Source organism: Cebidichthys violaceus, unplaced genomic scaffold (assembly GCF_023349555.1).
Source record: "Cebidichthys violaceus isolate CVI_PGR_0920_01 unplaced genomic scaffold, fCebVio1.0.p SCAF_3, whole genome shotgun sequence".
NCBI classification, from domain to species: Eukaryota; Metazoa; Chordata; class Actinopteri; order Perciformes; family Stichaeidae; genus Cebidichthys; species Cebidichthys violaceus.
The window spans coordinates 9434524-9450975 of record NW_027176483.1 but is presented as its reverse complement, the minus strand read 5'-3'; the positions used below and the strand labels follow the sequence as shown (position 1 = coordinate 9450975).

The following is a 16452-nucleotide window of genomic DNA, read 5'->3' as shown; positions in this document are numbered from 1 at the left end:
AAAACTGCACAAATATTTCAGTGCTTTGATCTATCAATTTGCATTTTGTGATTTCATATTTACATATTGAGTAAAAAAATACACACTCAGTTACTATTAGCAGTTGTAATGATGTAATACACATTATAGTACTTTAATAGATTGAGAAAAGTCTGTTGAGCTATACTGTTCTCCTCTTAAATATAATTAAATCTGGCATATATTAGCATCTTTCTTGTATAAATAGCATTTTTACAAAAAGGTGACATTTTTAAAAGCCTTGAAGTTATTGTTTACTTCAGCTGGTATTACTGAAATTAAAAAGTGTTAAAGTTGCCGTCATTCAGAGCAAGAAGCTTAATATATCACTGTCAACAGTCCCACTTAATGCACCTCGAGTCCTTATTAGAGCATACACATACAGTGTAATTCAACTGTACAGTAGTATGTTCATGTTCTGTGCCAACCTGTGATTTACTGGCATAAGATGAGATAAGAGAAAACATTTAAAGCACGCTCGGGTCACTCGTCTGTATGGAGTCTCTCTCCAGGCTGGTGACTGTAAATATTTCAGCCATGTCTCACTGAAATATGACCTGAGTCCTTTGTAGCTTTGTCATTGATAGAGAGTGAAATGACACAGCTTCCAGTCAACCGTTACAGTTAGGTCTAAAGCATCTCATGTAACAGAGTCAAGGCTGGTATGTTGGGATCAATTCTGTGGTTTACCAGCGACAGGTTTATGGGATCATGGGATTCCAGCATACTTACGGATTATCTGATGGATAGGTTGTACACACAGATAAATAAGGACTGCTGTCAGAAATCGTATGCTGCATATGTGTAACACAAAACCATGTCCTTTATTGAAAGAGATACAGATATCTTTGAGGCAGTTCTTGACACAGTGACGTGTCAGGAGCCCAAACTGTAATATGTAATGTGGTCTGCGTGAAGCAGGCATAATCCAATGACTCTCATCAGTAATAATTTACTGTAAATTACCTGCAGGTATATCTGAAGTGTGAGGCACCATGGTGACTCTTAACATCATATCATAGGCATTTGACAGTAAAAGGCAGACTGATGCAGGGGCACTCATAATCCATGTTGACTTTTTAGAAATATAAACATTACATTTTTTTATGGCAGTGTTGGACCTCTGCTAAAAGTAAATATGTATAAACCTACCCTGTTGAGACCATTGCATTGGCAAGTGAAACATAACCTCATTGTTTAAGATTTTAATTTTGGTCAGAGAAGAAGCTCTCCAGTGATACTTTGTGTTTCTTTCACAATTGTGCCACCTAGTGGGCAGAGTGAGATAGTACATGTAAAAGCAATGATTTCTTACAAGAAAATAGTGCAAGTAAAAAAAACTCAATGTGAAAAGAAGAGCTATTCAAACACATATGATCATTAAACATTCATTGATCAAGAATGGTAAATATTATTGTGTATATGACCATGGCTTTTAAAGATAACAAAACAAATCTCATTAAATAGACAAAGGAAACAGACAAAAAATTAAACTTGTGTGAGCGCATCAAGTGAGAAATTGTTACTTCAACATGCATTTACAGCATAAACAAAGTCATGTCTTGTTTACATTTCTGAAAAACTAAATATTCTCCTTAGAATATACAGTAGGTGAAATCTGCAGCTACAAGTGCCAAAAGACGACGGTTCAGCCATCTAGAATGGACTTGTGATTTATATATTCAATCAACCCTTTGTCACCTGAATATAGTTTGAATTGTGCTGTTTTCGTATTCAGAATTATATGTCTGATGTAACAGCAAACTGTGTGCATGGTGACATATGTGAACTACAAATCTTCTGACTCCAGTGATTCATTGTGCATCTTATTTTCTGCCAGCATCTGAAGGCTGTGTGCAGTGAACAGAGCCGTCAGAAGACCTGACAGAGGAGACTGTGTAATTCTGGAAACAGACCTGAGGGCATTACTCATGAATGCCAGCCTCTTATTTCATTTGTGTGATCATTAGGCTATACTTTAGCATGACGATCACTCTCTGGAAATGAGCTCCAGGAGGTTGCTTCCATTATTCATACCTACAAGAGCACAGCCTGCCCCCTATTCTTGGAAATGAGACTTAATGAAGGATGGCCATATTTAGACTCGGTGCTCTTGATAAGTCACTGAGTGACATGTCTTTGTTAGTGGTCTCAACCCCCCCCCCCCCCCCCCCCCCCCCCCCCACACACACACACACACACACACACACACACACACACACACACACACATGCTCATTCTTATTAATCTGCTTCCCCAGTATCTCTGCGTGAGTAGATTTAAAAAAGGTGATAGGTGTTGCTCATTAGGATGCAGAGGTTAACTTGTACGCCACTTTAAGTAAAAGCCATATATTTGATGGGCTGACCTATTCATCAAAGTTGTGCTTTGTTGCCAATTGAGCAACAGTAATGTGTCTGAAGATTGAGAGCCCACAAGAGTTCAGCTCTGCTCCTGTGAGTACGTAGCCCACAAGCAGGGGCTGGAATTTTGATTTCACAGGTGGCAAAGTTATTAGTACAGACACAAATCTTCAAAAGGGCTTTAGTTTTTCAGATACCCAACTATACAATTAGTTTCATGGAATTCTATACAATGCCATTTTAATGAAACTTTTATTACATACGATACCATGACTTGTTTATAGTACAGTACTATGACACTTTTCATACAAAACTATTCTAATATATTTATGGCATACCATACTATGACATTTTTTATGGCATTTCTATGGCATACTATACTTTTATAACATTTATTGTGACATAATATAATATAATTTGTTATGGAATACTATGACATTTTTATGACTCTTTTTTACTACATACTATACTATGACAATTTGTATGTCATACTGTTCTATGATTTTATGGCATACAGTATTATGACATTTTTGACATTTCTATGGCTTACTATTTTATTCATGTTTATGACATGCTATGACATTTGATGAGTCTTGTTATGACATACTATACTTTCACCAGTTTTATGACATTTTATGGCGTACTATGCTATAATTTATGACATATCAATTTTGTTTATGTCATTCTATAATATTTACTTTTTATGGCATATTTTTATGATTTGTTTTATTAAAATGTTTAGGAATAATATAGAACATACATAATGATTTATGTTATGGTACATTAGACGATGCCATTTTTTAGGACATTTATTATGACATACGATGTTAGTAATTTTATGGCATTCAAAACTATGACATTTATATGGCATACTATGATATTTTTATGGCATAGTATACTATAATTTTTATGAAACTTTTGATGTCATACTATACTATGACTTTTAGTATATAGTCATATTGAGTAGTCATATTTTGTGATGTTTATGGCATAGCAGACTGTGACATTTTGAATGCCGTACTATATCATTATTTTTGATAGCATTCTACACTATTACATTTTTATTATATATTCATGGTATGTATCTATGACTTTTTACAGCATACTATCCCATGACATTTTTATAGAATATTATTCAATGACATATTTTTGACACTTTTTATGACCGTTATATGGCATTTAATACTATGATATTTGCATGACCTTTTATTGTGACATACTGTACTTTATATTTTTATGGATGTTTTATATGCTATTCTAGATTATTTTTTATGACTATACTATGACTTTGAATTACATTTTCTATAACACTTCTTTATTGCATAGTGTCTGACTTTTTCTCATAATGTTTTTAAGATGTACTATAGTGTGGCTTTTTTATTACATTAATGACATACAATGTTATTATGTTTTATGTCATACTATTTCATATTTTTTATAATTTTTCATGACATACTAGACTATGACAATTTGTATGACTTTTTTATAACATACTTTGGCATTCTTTTTTCATTGCACACTATACTATCACTTCTTCATGATGTTTTTATGACACATGTTATTATTTTTCATGGCTTTTTATGAAATTTTATATGAAACATGTTTTATGGTGTACAGTGTGATGGCATTTCATTACATTTGTCATTACAGACTATATTAAGACATTATTTACTATTACTATTATTATTACTATTATTATGACATACTTTATTGTTATTTCTATGACATATTACTAGGACTTTTTATGACATTTCCCTTGAAATACTATAGCACGGTATTTAAAAAAAGTATTATTAATATAAAATATTTTTTTATGGCATACTATACTGTGACAATTTGTATTACATTTTAATTGCATAGTATACTAGAACATTTCTTATGAAATTGTTATGACATACTATACTATATATTTTATTACACTATTTATGACATACTATGCTATGTCATTTTGTGTTACGTTTTTTATGATATTCTATATTTTTATTTCTCATGAAAGACTATATAATTAAAAAATGTTGACATACAATATTATTTTTTCCATGGTATGTTATTCTATGACATTTTTATGACATATTGTATTGTTATTTTTTGGCACATCCACACAATGACCATAACATTTTCATGTAATTTTTACGTTATACGATACTTTCATGGCATACTATACAATATAATTAAAGATGTTCAGTCCTCTGACAGATGAGACCATGATCTCTGGTGTAAATGAGTCCATTCCTTGCTTTGTGGGGATTATATCACAGTGTGCGACAGTCTCTTGCAGAATGTTCTGAAACATGCTGTTCTTCCTCCCACTGCTCTGAAGACCTGCAAATTATCGAGGAAGGCATTGTTTTTCTTTTCTTCCCTTTTTGATAGACTGCTCAGCAAAAGAGCAGATGTAATGGCTTTGATTCCTTAAATTCATGTCCAAAAAGGTTGAGTGACCTGTTCACTCAAGCATCTGACATTTGAGACTTGGGAGTTATACAGAGTAATTAATCCTTGTTTGGGTCTGAGATGCTAGCAGGTTGGAATTTGCTGATAGCAAATCAGATTTGGTCGCTGCATATAATCAAATTTGATGACTGTGGTTGTGACTGCCTTTTAAAATTGCAGGATTAAAGACTATGAGTAGGAATACAAATCTCACTGTTGCATTTCAGAAGGATGCGTTTGAATTTTACAGCAAGATTTCAGAGGAGATGCCGCAGTTATCTGCCCTTTATTCACAACACCTTATTTTAGCATGAAGAGGTTTTTTCTCTCTCAGTTTTTTATATATTAACTGATTGGGGGGTGACTCATCTGCCTCTAGACTTGAGAAATGAATTACATAGAAACTGCACATATAAATAACTGCAGCAGAGTGAAGCACTACCACCTTGGCTCTGATTCAACACCACACCGCCTTGTCATTTCACACTCAGCTGGAGCTACAATCAAGGCCAATTTACAATGAAAGGGTAGCTCGAGAGAATGAAGCTGTATTATCCCTTCCAGATTTTTGCAACTGGAACCATGGACCTGTCCTCCTTCCTTCCTTTTTTTCTCTCCCACTCGCCTTTGAATGCTTTCAACAAAAGGCTCTCATCTCTGCTCTTCCAGTAATGATGAGTCTTTGTAGTTTTGCCGACACAAAAAACAATTTTGTAAAGCACAACCTCTGTGAACCTTTAAAATGGAAAGCAATATGAATGCTTGTCCATTGTATTATCAGTCTATAATGTAACCAATTATGTAACCCTTATATAGTTGAACACATAATTGAGCAAATTAACATGTAGTTAATTATCACTTATGGCATATTCTGACACTTGCTGGTTTTTCTGTGCACTTGTGAATTTCCTTTTTTTTTTAATTCCCACAAGTGGCAGCAATGCAGTACATTTCTTATTTGGATATATTTAAAAAATTTTCTTGTAACCCCCCCCCCCTAAAAAATATATATATTGATCTCCTTTTATAACATTTATATTTCTTGCTTTTGTTTTTCTGTGCAATTTCTCAGAACATCACACATTGGCAGTCTGATCACTGCACAATGTAATTTGGTCCAACTCACTTAGACAGCTCTATGGAAAAAAAATAAACTTCTCTTTTCTGGGTGAGTGCGAGGCAGATCTGTGCCAGCTGTCTTTGGATATGGATGCTGTCAGGACGTCTGTGCACGTGAGTCCAGACCATTAGCCTTGCCCTGGGAGAGGGAATCTAGGGTGGCAATGCTGAAACAATGCAGTCTGGGTAATAAGCCCCTCTGTCTCCTGCCACTCACCCCTTTAATCTGGAAAAAGGGACACGTGACTACTGTGCAATATACGAAAAAAAAAAAATCCCCCAAATATGGCTACTGTTTTTAATCTCCTTAACTTTCTGACAGCTTGTTTTCCAGTACACAAACTTCTGTTTTCACCCTCTGTGAACATGCAGTGTTCTTCCTGAAGAGAATGAAATGGGTCTGGCATAAGTTGAGTAAAACTGAATCCAGTGCTTTCAATACAATTCACCAAAAGCAACTAAAAGGCAGCATTATATCTCGTTTTTAAGGATTTTACAAATGAGAAAAAAGAAAAGTCTGTTTCATGACATGCTGTGTAGGATACATCTGTGGTGATTCTGCTTGCAGAGCAACAACGGGTGAACTTGTGATGTTTACCTTTTCACCGATAGATGGCAGTATTCGGTTGTATATTTGGTGACAGTTATTGTTTTAATTCAAGTTGGCAGAAATACTCCATGTCTATTACCAGTGTGGGTGAAGTTTCTCAGAAGCAAAGCTATGAGTACACCTCCGGGCAGAAAAAGGTTTCTTGTTTCACTCAGAACTTTAGAAAGTATTTTAAAAAGTATTTTAAAGTATTTATATAAAACTGCTGCTATAAGGAAATTAAGCACAGTCATATAGTCTTCTTATTTTTTTCCTGACATTGATGCTTGTATTTCTTTCATTACCTCTATCATTATCAATCTATGATTTGTCGTTGTGCGTGTTGAACAGGCAGGTCACATAGTTTTAACTCTGCTGTCTGGTTTGTCAACAAGCATGAGAAAGTGCACATATTGGGGGAAAAAAAACCACACTCACTTTCTGAGAAATTAAATGATACTGAGCTGGTACATTTCACTGCACTTCTGTGGCACAAATGACTGTGCAAAGTACTGAAAATTACATAGTTCCTCGCAAGCAATACATCTTATTATTCTTCCAGGAAGTGAGCTCCCTTTGAGTGTTCCCGGTCGACTCTCCCTATAATTGGTCTAACTGATATAAATGAGATCTTTGATGCTTAATTGAACTCTGTTGAGACTTACAATCAGCTATTTCATAAATTCCTGTTGCTGACACAGTTGGTCTTTCCTCCTGTGTCTTACCCTTTAAAAAAAGGTGCTGCTCACTATTAACCTCAACTTAAAAATAGAAGAGTTGAATAGCACATTAGAATAAAGAGATATATGATATAATCGTGAGAAATTCAATGAGGAATTTTATTTCTCAATTGCTCCTTCTCTGCATTTAAAGTAACTTCTACCAGCCTGTATTTAGAAAATTTACAATAAAACAATCTGTAGCCATTTTGCATCAAACAAATATAATCACATTTATTTTGAAAGTATAAAATTTCACACTATAAAGGCCACTTTTCAGGGAAAATCGACAACCTTTCTGTAAGATTTACACAGAGAAATACCATGTCCCTCTCTGCTGGTCTAACATACTGTCCAGTTCTGTGGCAAAATAAAAGAATTGTTCTACTCCACCACAGAAAGTAGTTGACAAGATCTGAATAATTTACTCGATACAGGAAAACGGCAGGAGAGTGAGAATTCCGGATTTGTACATCCCACGGAGGAGCAGGTTTTCTGAACGGTTCTCTCTCTTTATCAAACTGGCTAACAGGCACAGCTTGACATTACAGGCACTGTTTGCCTTCTACTGGGAGACTCGAAAAAGAAATCTGCAGTTGACATTCTTTACAATGGCACCAGTCAGGACACGACAGCATCCCCATGGAGAGAGAATCCTCTGTTTGTACAAACAGAACGACTCGTTCTGCAGACCTCCCTGCCAGAGGCCGTTTGGCTCACTGCAGACGAGGTGTCCAGACTTTGAGTGTAGTGTTCACATTCCTACTCACTAACTGTGACGTGGTGCCCACTGAGGTAGAACAGTTGTACCAAAAGACTTATTTATAAAGTATACAAATGAGTAACAGTCACATCAATAAACCTAAAGAGTGGAGTCATGGGGTGGGGTGGGGGGGGGGCAAATAACATCACATTTCACCCACATTTTCAGCACAACAATATGTAGACCGCTGACATATCTGGATATCTAAAGAAATCCCTTCCAACACAAACTACTGCTGCAGTCCTTTCCCTTTCAGGCATGATGGCAGTTTCACAGATACTAAAATTGTATTATTGCATCTACAAGCCAGTGGGAACAGTTCACTTGTGAAATGACAAGCTCCGGTGATCTCGGCATGTGAAATCTAACCTTCTCACTCTCGCACGCGCTATTCAAGACTGCAAACAAAAAAACAAAAGATAAGTCAACAAACGGGAACTAAAGCGGACACTTGTCATGTCAGAGAGGGCGCATTCCCATACAGAGAGTACATGTTCGTCAACACTCCTTCCACATTAAAGTGGTATATGTGACGTCCCTTTTGAAGGCTCCTGTCTCTCCTGAAGGCTGGAATGGGCTAAGCGAGACGACTGGCTCCCGGCAGGGTGGGCAAGGCTAGGCTGGGCCGTGTGGCGCTTACAGCTGGACACCCAGCCGTCTGTGTGGACTAGGACCAGCTGCTGTCTGTCAATCCCCCCGTTCCCTTGCGGATGATAATGCTTTCTGTCGACTTGAGGAGCCTCTCTAGACAGGGTGCGTTGATTTTGCCCGGCGGAGGGCCTCTGGGCACCAAGACTGTCTTAGTGTGGCTGTCTGTGCTGGAGGACACAGCGTTATCCTGCGTTAGGTCTCTGGGGGACAGCAGGTGCCTGGAGCCAGCCTGGGCCAGCTCTGCTATGGGGGAGCAGATGGGTGACGTGTGGAGCCACTTCAGGTTACTGGCGGAGTAGGCTCCAGGAGGAGTGAGGTCAGTGACTCTCAGGGTTTTGACACCTGCTGGAGGATCACTGACACCGACAGGGCTCATGACTGCAGTGATGGTCACTGAAGATAGCTGTTGGGAATGAAGGAAACAGTTTAATTTCAATTATCTATTACGTTATTATTGAGGGACAATGTCCATTGATTAACAAGAAAACTGTAAATGAGCCAGAGTTCACCTAGTATATCTAAATGTGTCCCTACCAAAGGCACCTGAAAAATAAAAATAATAACATATAATATAACTTGTAATAAAAAGACACAGTGAGAAGGGTTTACAAATTCCCAACTTTGGCGGCCCCGGTGGTAGTATCTGACCCAGGGCCATTAAGATAATCTGCTGTTTGGTGCTGGGCAGGAGGTGCACACTGGGTTTATCACAGCTTTATCACTGAAAACAGATACCTGCTGTGGCTAAAAACAGCACTGATGTGAGCAACGGGAATGAACCAAAACAGTAAAGTTGAGGGCCATAGCACACAAACAATGAGCTAAAAGAAGCTAAAACGCTAAGAACTGCAGAATCGGGTGATAATACTTTGTCATTCACACAATTTGTCACTATGAGGGAAGACCCTTTCACAACATAAATAGTAATTTCACCCTTCGTTAATATAAATAAATATACAGTAACCAATTCAATGCAAAGGAATATTCCAGAGTATTCTGACCAATCTTATGCCCTTAGGAACACTCAGTAATATACCTCAGTATAAATAGCTTTTAAATCCCCCCCCCCCTATCTATTTGATGAAATAACAATAGATATTTTAGTCCCTCTGTCACTTCATCTTCAACGTATGTTCTTGGCAGCAGGTCTTCTCTAACCGAGAAGCTCTTACACAACAGTTCTGCTTTTGTACAACTTTACCTTCGGTTTCTTGGTAGGAACAGCTTCCTCTGTCTGGGTGACGGTGAGTTGGTCTCGGAGTTTTACATTAGGGAACCAGCTCTTCAGCATCTCCTCCATTTTAAGAATGATATTAACATATTTCTCCCTGGAAAAAAAAATGAATATAAAAAAAGAAGTGAGTGAGAATGAGAAATATTTACTTAAGCTATCATCTATACATCTGTGTAAGCTACCAAATTGTCAACAAGGCAATCTTGAACAGTGGGTGAACACTTACACTCACGTAGAAAAGCCTGTACTCTATGTGTGTGTGTGTGTGTGTGTGTGTGTGTGTGTGTCTGTGTAGGGAGGGAGTCTTAAGTACATTTCTCACATGTTTAGAGCTCACACGTGGCCTGATGTATAATAGCTCCGCTCGCCTCGAAATATAAAACGCCAAAGCCACAACGGTCTCCAACAGCGTCATTGTGAAAAAATAAACTAATCGTGATGACGCAGTTTGCGTTGGAGGTGCGCAGCAGAACGCTGCACCCCATTAACTACCACCCGTCAAAACCAGATGGTGGATAGGGATTAGCCCGTGTCATATGATCAGGACCTTCCTGCTATACTCCATTCAGGGCATGTTAAATTCATGTGAAAGATTATCCGCAACAGTGACTGCTAAAAAAGTCACTTTGATCCTATCTACTATTGTGTTGCTGCAGGGGCTGCCAGCTGGCAGCACAGAGCAGGCACAGAGAGCGACGGAGGGAGGGAGGGGTTAGTCCACCTTCCAGCCTCTGTCCCGGCTGTCTGGACGGAGGCTGCCACACCCACTCTTTGTCTCCCATATGAGGGCAGCAGCTGGTGGGTGAGGGCTCCAATTAGTCTGTGCTAGACTCAGCAGCACTTTATTTTATATCAGTATACCTTAATGCTTTGCTTCCCATACAGGTACCAGTAGTACTGCTTTAAATTCAGAGGAATATGGTAAATGAAGCTGCTATTTCATCTATAGACTTTCAGTGTAATCATATTGTGTTGATGTGATCATAATGTGCAATTATGCTATAACATTTTGTCCAATTAAAATTATCGTTTTTATTGTTAGGTTACTCAATCAACAGAAAAATGCTTGACAAGAATTTGGTTAACCGCTAATCACTGATTACAGCTTCTCAGATGTAATTGGCTTTTATACCACTGTAAATTAAATGACTGTTGGTCGAACAAAGCAAACAGTTTAAAGATGTCACATTGGACTTTTCACTACTTTCTGACATTTATTAGACTAAACTAATAAATTCCGAGAGATTAATCAACAGAAAATATAATAATTTGTTGCAGCCCCAGTAAAAAATTAATGATTTAAAAGGAAATTTAAATAATAAAATAGCTAAATTTGTTATGGAAGGTTCTGCTTTACAAGTCAGAATATGTCATTATAGATATTGTGATATGTGATATTGATATGTGATACTCAGATGCTTAAGAGCCTGAAAATGGCAGATATTTGCTATTTCATGATGTATAACAATTCTAAAACTTAAAAACATTTAAACATTATTGTATTACAGGGACTAAGACTTTCTCCTTTGAAGAGGTGATATCCTACGCCATTATACCGTCTGGCCAGTGGAGAGCTAATCAAGCAGACACAAGTGTGCTGCTCAGTAGAGCCTGATACATTTTTAACAAGATGCCCAGCTATAGCGAGACATAGCCATCTCTGCAGTAAATTTATCCTGTATGTGTGGGGGTGGTGGCTCCTCACAGGGCAACCTGCTGTGCACCATGTGTTACAGACATGCTGTAAACCCCTTTGACCCACAGACAACGAGCAGCATGTCTAGCTAATACAACTGAATGTTGGGTTGAGTGTGTTTGTAGCTACAAAATCATGCAGGAGATAGACTGAATATTCTAAGATGATAGAGCTCATTGTTTCATGTATAACAGCATGTGGGTCATGCTGAGGACACTTACCCCATGCACGGGTTCTGCAGGACACCCATGATCCTCTGGATCCTGTCCATGGCCACACTCTCCTGGAAACTGCTGAGTCCTGGAAAAGAAGAAAGTTGTACCATGAGCGACATGAACTGTGTCGACAGCAGGGCTGAGTCTGTGGAACAGATGGATTGTGTGAAATGCTCGTGTGGGGGAACAGACTCCCTGCCTCTGTGGCCAGGAAGTGTTGGGTCACATAAGGTTTGACAAAGATCCCAAACGAAGCAGTTTTCAGAGCTTGTCTGAACATGGCGCTATCTTCCAGAGATCCTTATAATGCCCATCAGACGACTCACAAACAGCAGCTGCTTTACTGGAGACTCTGTGGTACAGTATGTTCTCACTCCCCTCTGCCAAGCAGCTAATTTATAACAAGGTCTGAAGCGTGATATTGCAAAAATATTGGCAAAAAATAGCATTTTATCACTTTTTTAACTCTTAAAAAAAGGCACATTTTAAAACACTGTAGTTACTAAGCAGCTGTATTCAAGAAGATAGACACACACACAAAGGAAATAGTTGGTGGTTACTTAATAACAACAATAAATGTTTCAAACATCTCACTCTCAAATCTCAGGAACACTGGGGGATCATTTTAAAAAGAGTCGCATGTTGTCTATTCATTCTATTGTTCTTGCTTTTCTCTGAGACACAAGAAAGACAGGCAGACACTCAACTACGAAATGATTGTGTTAAGAGTATAAATCTGAGATTTTTCTAAAAGATAAAAACAGATTATATATTAAATGATCGACTTACGTTCTCTGTATCTCCCTGAACGAAGGCCATTCAAGATAGACGACAGTGGATGAATGTAGCATTGCAGCTCCATGCACTGAAAAAGAAAAAAATTATTAATTTGTAGCTGATATCATAATATATTTATATATATATGTATACATATATATGTATATATGTATACATATATAAGTATATATATATATATACGTATATATATATATATATATATATATATATATACGTATATATATATATACATATATACGTATATATATATATATACATATATACGTATATATATATATATATATATATATATACATATATATACATATATATATATACATATATATACATATACATATATATACATATATACGTATATATATATATATATATATATATATATATATATATATATATATATATATCTATATCATGTTAATGTAAAAGCTGCTGAACATGATTTAGAAAACCCCTAAACTGGTTCTTCAGAAGAGCATGACTAATTCTGCTTCTAGTTACAGGACCATCTTTACTGGAAATGTGATGCATGAGACACTCTGTAAAACCAGCAGGGGTGTTGATCTAGGTGATAGGGCACGCACTAGTTTTGCTGACACTGTGAACCACCTACAGTGGGAAACAGACGGACATCAGAGGTGCTCACCTTCCTCCTGAAAATTCGTTTTTTCTCTGACATGTTGGAAATGAGCTGCCGTTCCTTGCACTCCTCTTCTGTGGAGCAGTGTGGTCTCTTCAGTGCTTGCTGAGTGTTTTTGCCATTTGTTTTTTCTACTTGCTGTGTTTTACACAGTCCAATGGTGCTGGCCCATGTCTCCGTGCAGCCAGGAGGAAATCCCCGGCAGGAGGCGTCCCTGACCTCGCTACAGTTACCGTCGCCCTCCTTCACCTCGCGGCTCCGGCGGCAGCTGCTGTCAGACAGGCCCAGGTGTGGCGAGGTGCTGGGGGATGAAGGAGCCTCTGTCGGGCTGTGCTTTCCTGTACAGTCAGACTCCTGCCCGCTCTCATTGTCACTAGCCAGCCAGTCAATGGAGTTGTCCGAATCCGTAGCAGACATCCTTGGCTGCAGGCTCTAAATAGCACTGACCATCACTGACCTGACAGACAGAAAGCAATGGTTACTATAATTACATAATACAGAAATGCTCAAAAATCAGCAGGTAGAAGAGTGATTCAAATGAGAAACTGTAGCAAAAAATTTAACAAATTCAAGCCATTTAACAGCTTGAATATATGCAGAGTCCTTAAACAAACACTGCAGGTTAGTCTGGATAAATAAACAAACAAAATGCATCTCTAACCAAGCAGACATGAATAAAGGCGCAGACACAGCAGAGCAGATGGTGGCAGCGAGACCACAGTTGTTGAGACCACAATGACCTGTTTGTTTTGCAGATGCAACACCTGAGCCAGTAAACACAGACTAGCCACCATTCAAAGCAAACACCAAACATCCTAGAGTCCACAATGGTCCAGCGAAGCTTTCAGGCGCTCAATTTTTTCTCTCAGAATTGTTATTATAAATCTCAACATCATGACGAGAACAAATACATATAATCTACATTTAACAAACGCCAGCTTGAGTATTTTTCCCAATTCAGGCTGTATCAGCCGGCCTGCCAGCTGCTACCACCACAATCATTCTTAAACATTGTTAGCTTGTTTATTCAAAGGGGGCAGGGGTCTGCCACCATGACGACTAGTGCCTCAGACTGCCGCCCTCCCATCAAGACAAGTGACACTTGTGGGGGGGGGATTTTAGAAAATGAGAGACTGGCACTGTTTGTTCACAACACGAAGAATGCCTCGTGAATAAAAGCTCCTCTGGCCAAACGCTCTTCATGGTTTCACGTTTAATTTGTTTATAGGATCTTTAGATCCCTCCTACATGTTTCCTCAGTGATTAGTAGATAAAAGATAGAGAAAACAGCATTTTCAGCACAAGGATTATTTTTGATGTTTTGAGTGGTTAAAGTCTGGCATGTCTCTTGCCTCCTGTGAAATTTGAGGCTCGGAGAGTTAATTGCTCCCTAGGTCTTTGTCACAGGACGACCACCTTCTGATCTTATTGTTACAGGGGAGGGTGGAGCAGAGATTTTACAAGCTCTAACAAAACACAAAGAGAGAAGCTAAAAGAAAATGTATTGGAATATTTCCGATTGCAGGTTATAATATTGCTCCATGTAAACCAATGTTGACCAATTTTAGTGAGAACTAAACAATGTGAAAGGAAAACGTTTGTGCAGTGGTCAGATTACCAAACAACACAGGAAAGAGCTGAGCTGTAATAAAACGCTGAGTTTATTTCATATCCAAATACAGACTACTTGGAATTAAAAAGTATCAAGATTCAAGATGTCCACTCTCAAATACACATTCTACTGGTTGAATCCCAGATGGTGCTTTAAAAATTGTGACACGACACACAACGGCAAAATATGTGGAACTAAATGTGTATATACACATTTACACAGTGTATCAATTCAAATGTAATTCTAATATATGCATAACTGAATGTTATCCGTGAAAACTGCAAAGAGTCCATCATTAAACTTCTGGTTAATATTGTATTACATATCACATATCCAGCACACGTCCTATAAATCTTCTCAGTCACATGTTTGTGCTTTTCTATAAGGCTTCCTGCAACACACCAACACAACACCAGGGAGATATCAAGCACTAGTAAATTCTTAGTAAATAAAAACCTGAATTCCCTATGATAGCATTAGTTTGATTTGTGCCGTAAAAAAAACATTCACATACCTCACTTGTTCAACTAGTCACTTTGAATGCACACACAGGCCTGCAGTGTTTCAGACAGAAATTAAAACGTCTTACTGATAACAGCTCCTACTTGAACATATGTTTCTAAAGAAGACATTTCTTTGTTAAATAGGTCTACCTGTATAGGTGGGGCACGTAGGGATGCCCACTTCACACATACACACTCTGATTTTTTAAAAACGGGGATAAAAAGGAATTATATGAGAATATTACTTCCTTCCCAGAGATCAAACAACACTATCTTTCCCCAAAAAGAAAACAAAAAAATATTAAGTGAATGATCCGATCTGTCCGCCTTAAGGTTTCAAATCAGTTGGGTAACAGACACAATAGACTTCCTCATCAGACATAGTAAATTTGGCAGCAGGCACTGTTTGATCGTATGAAACCAAAAATGCAGACAGGGCTAATTATCATTGTCACAGTCACACCTACATCTGAAATATTACAGCCTATTAATAATCCTTCACTATGAATAAATGTTCGCTTATTTGCATGTCTGCGTCAAATTCCTGTGGATGATATTATAAATAAAAATATTTCTCCTCCTGCACACTCAGAGATAACGAGTGATGTTTATCGGGATGATAAAAATGTGGATCAGAGAAGGTACGCACCTTTCCCAGGATGGAGCGGCTGGTCCAACTCTTCCGTTGTTCAGCGGTAAATCCAGCAGGACTGTCGGGCAGAGAGCAGCTGATGTGTTGGAGGAGCGGTGTGAGAGTGGGGACACGGTTCAGCCTGAGATCGGCCCGTGTTGCTTCTCCCAAGGCAACGTGTCTGGGAGGGCGGGATTAGCGGGGACCGGCTCTCCCATTTGCTCGTCAAACGCCCCCGACCGACAAATCGGCTTCTTCTCTCGGTGCAGTCGCGGAGCAATAGGCGGGACCGGTTTATATATGCAAATGACATGGAAATGACACAAACACGTGGACACGCGGATCGGTTTCACTTCAACCAGCAGCTGGGCGAAAAGTCAATCCAGGGCTAGTTTTGGTCATTCTGCAGGCATTCTTCCTCATTATATCATCCGGATGATGATGCCTGACTTGTGGCATGTCAGTAAACGG

At 38.3% G+C, this 16452-nt stretch overlaps 1 protein-coding gene across 1 annotated transcript; it reads right to left on the bottom strand.

Annotated features, from left to right (window-relative positions):
- Positions 1 to 7448: 7448 nt before the first annotated feature.
- Positions 7449 to 16143, bottom strand: LOC137881531 (circadian-associated transcriptional repressor). Its single transcript, XM_068723512.1, has 6 exons — positions 16000 to 16143; positions 13242 to 13692; positions 12590 to 12665; positions 11807 to 11885; positions 9857 to 9983; positions 7449 to 9058 (listed from the first exon to the last, which is right to left on the bottom strand). Exons 2-6 carry the CDS (start codon positions 13650 to 13652, stop codon positions 8672 to 8674), a joined length of 1080 nt encoding a protein of 359 aa, XP_068579613.1. The 5' UTR covers positions 13653 to 13692; positions 16000 to 16143; the 3' UTR covers positions 7449 to 8671.
- Positions 16144 to 16452: the final 309 nt, after the last annotated feature.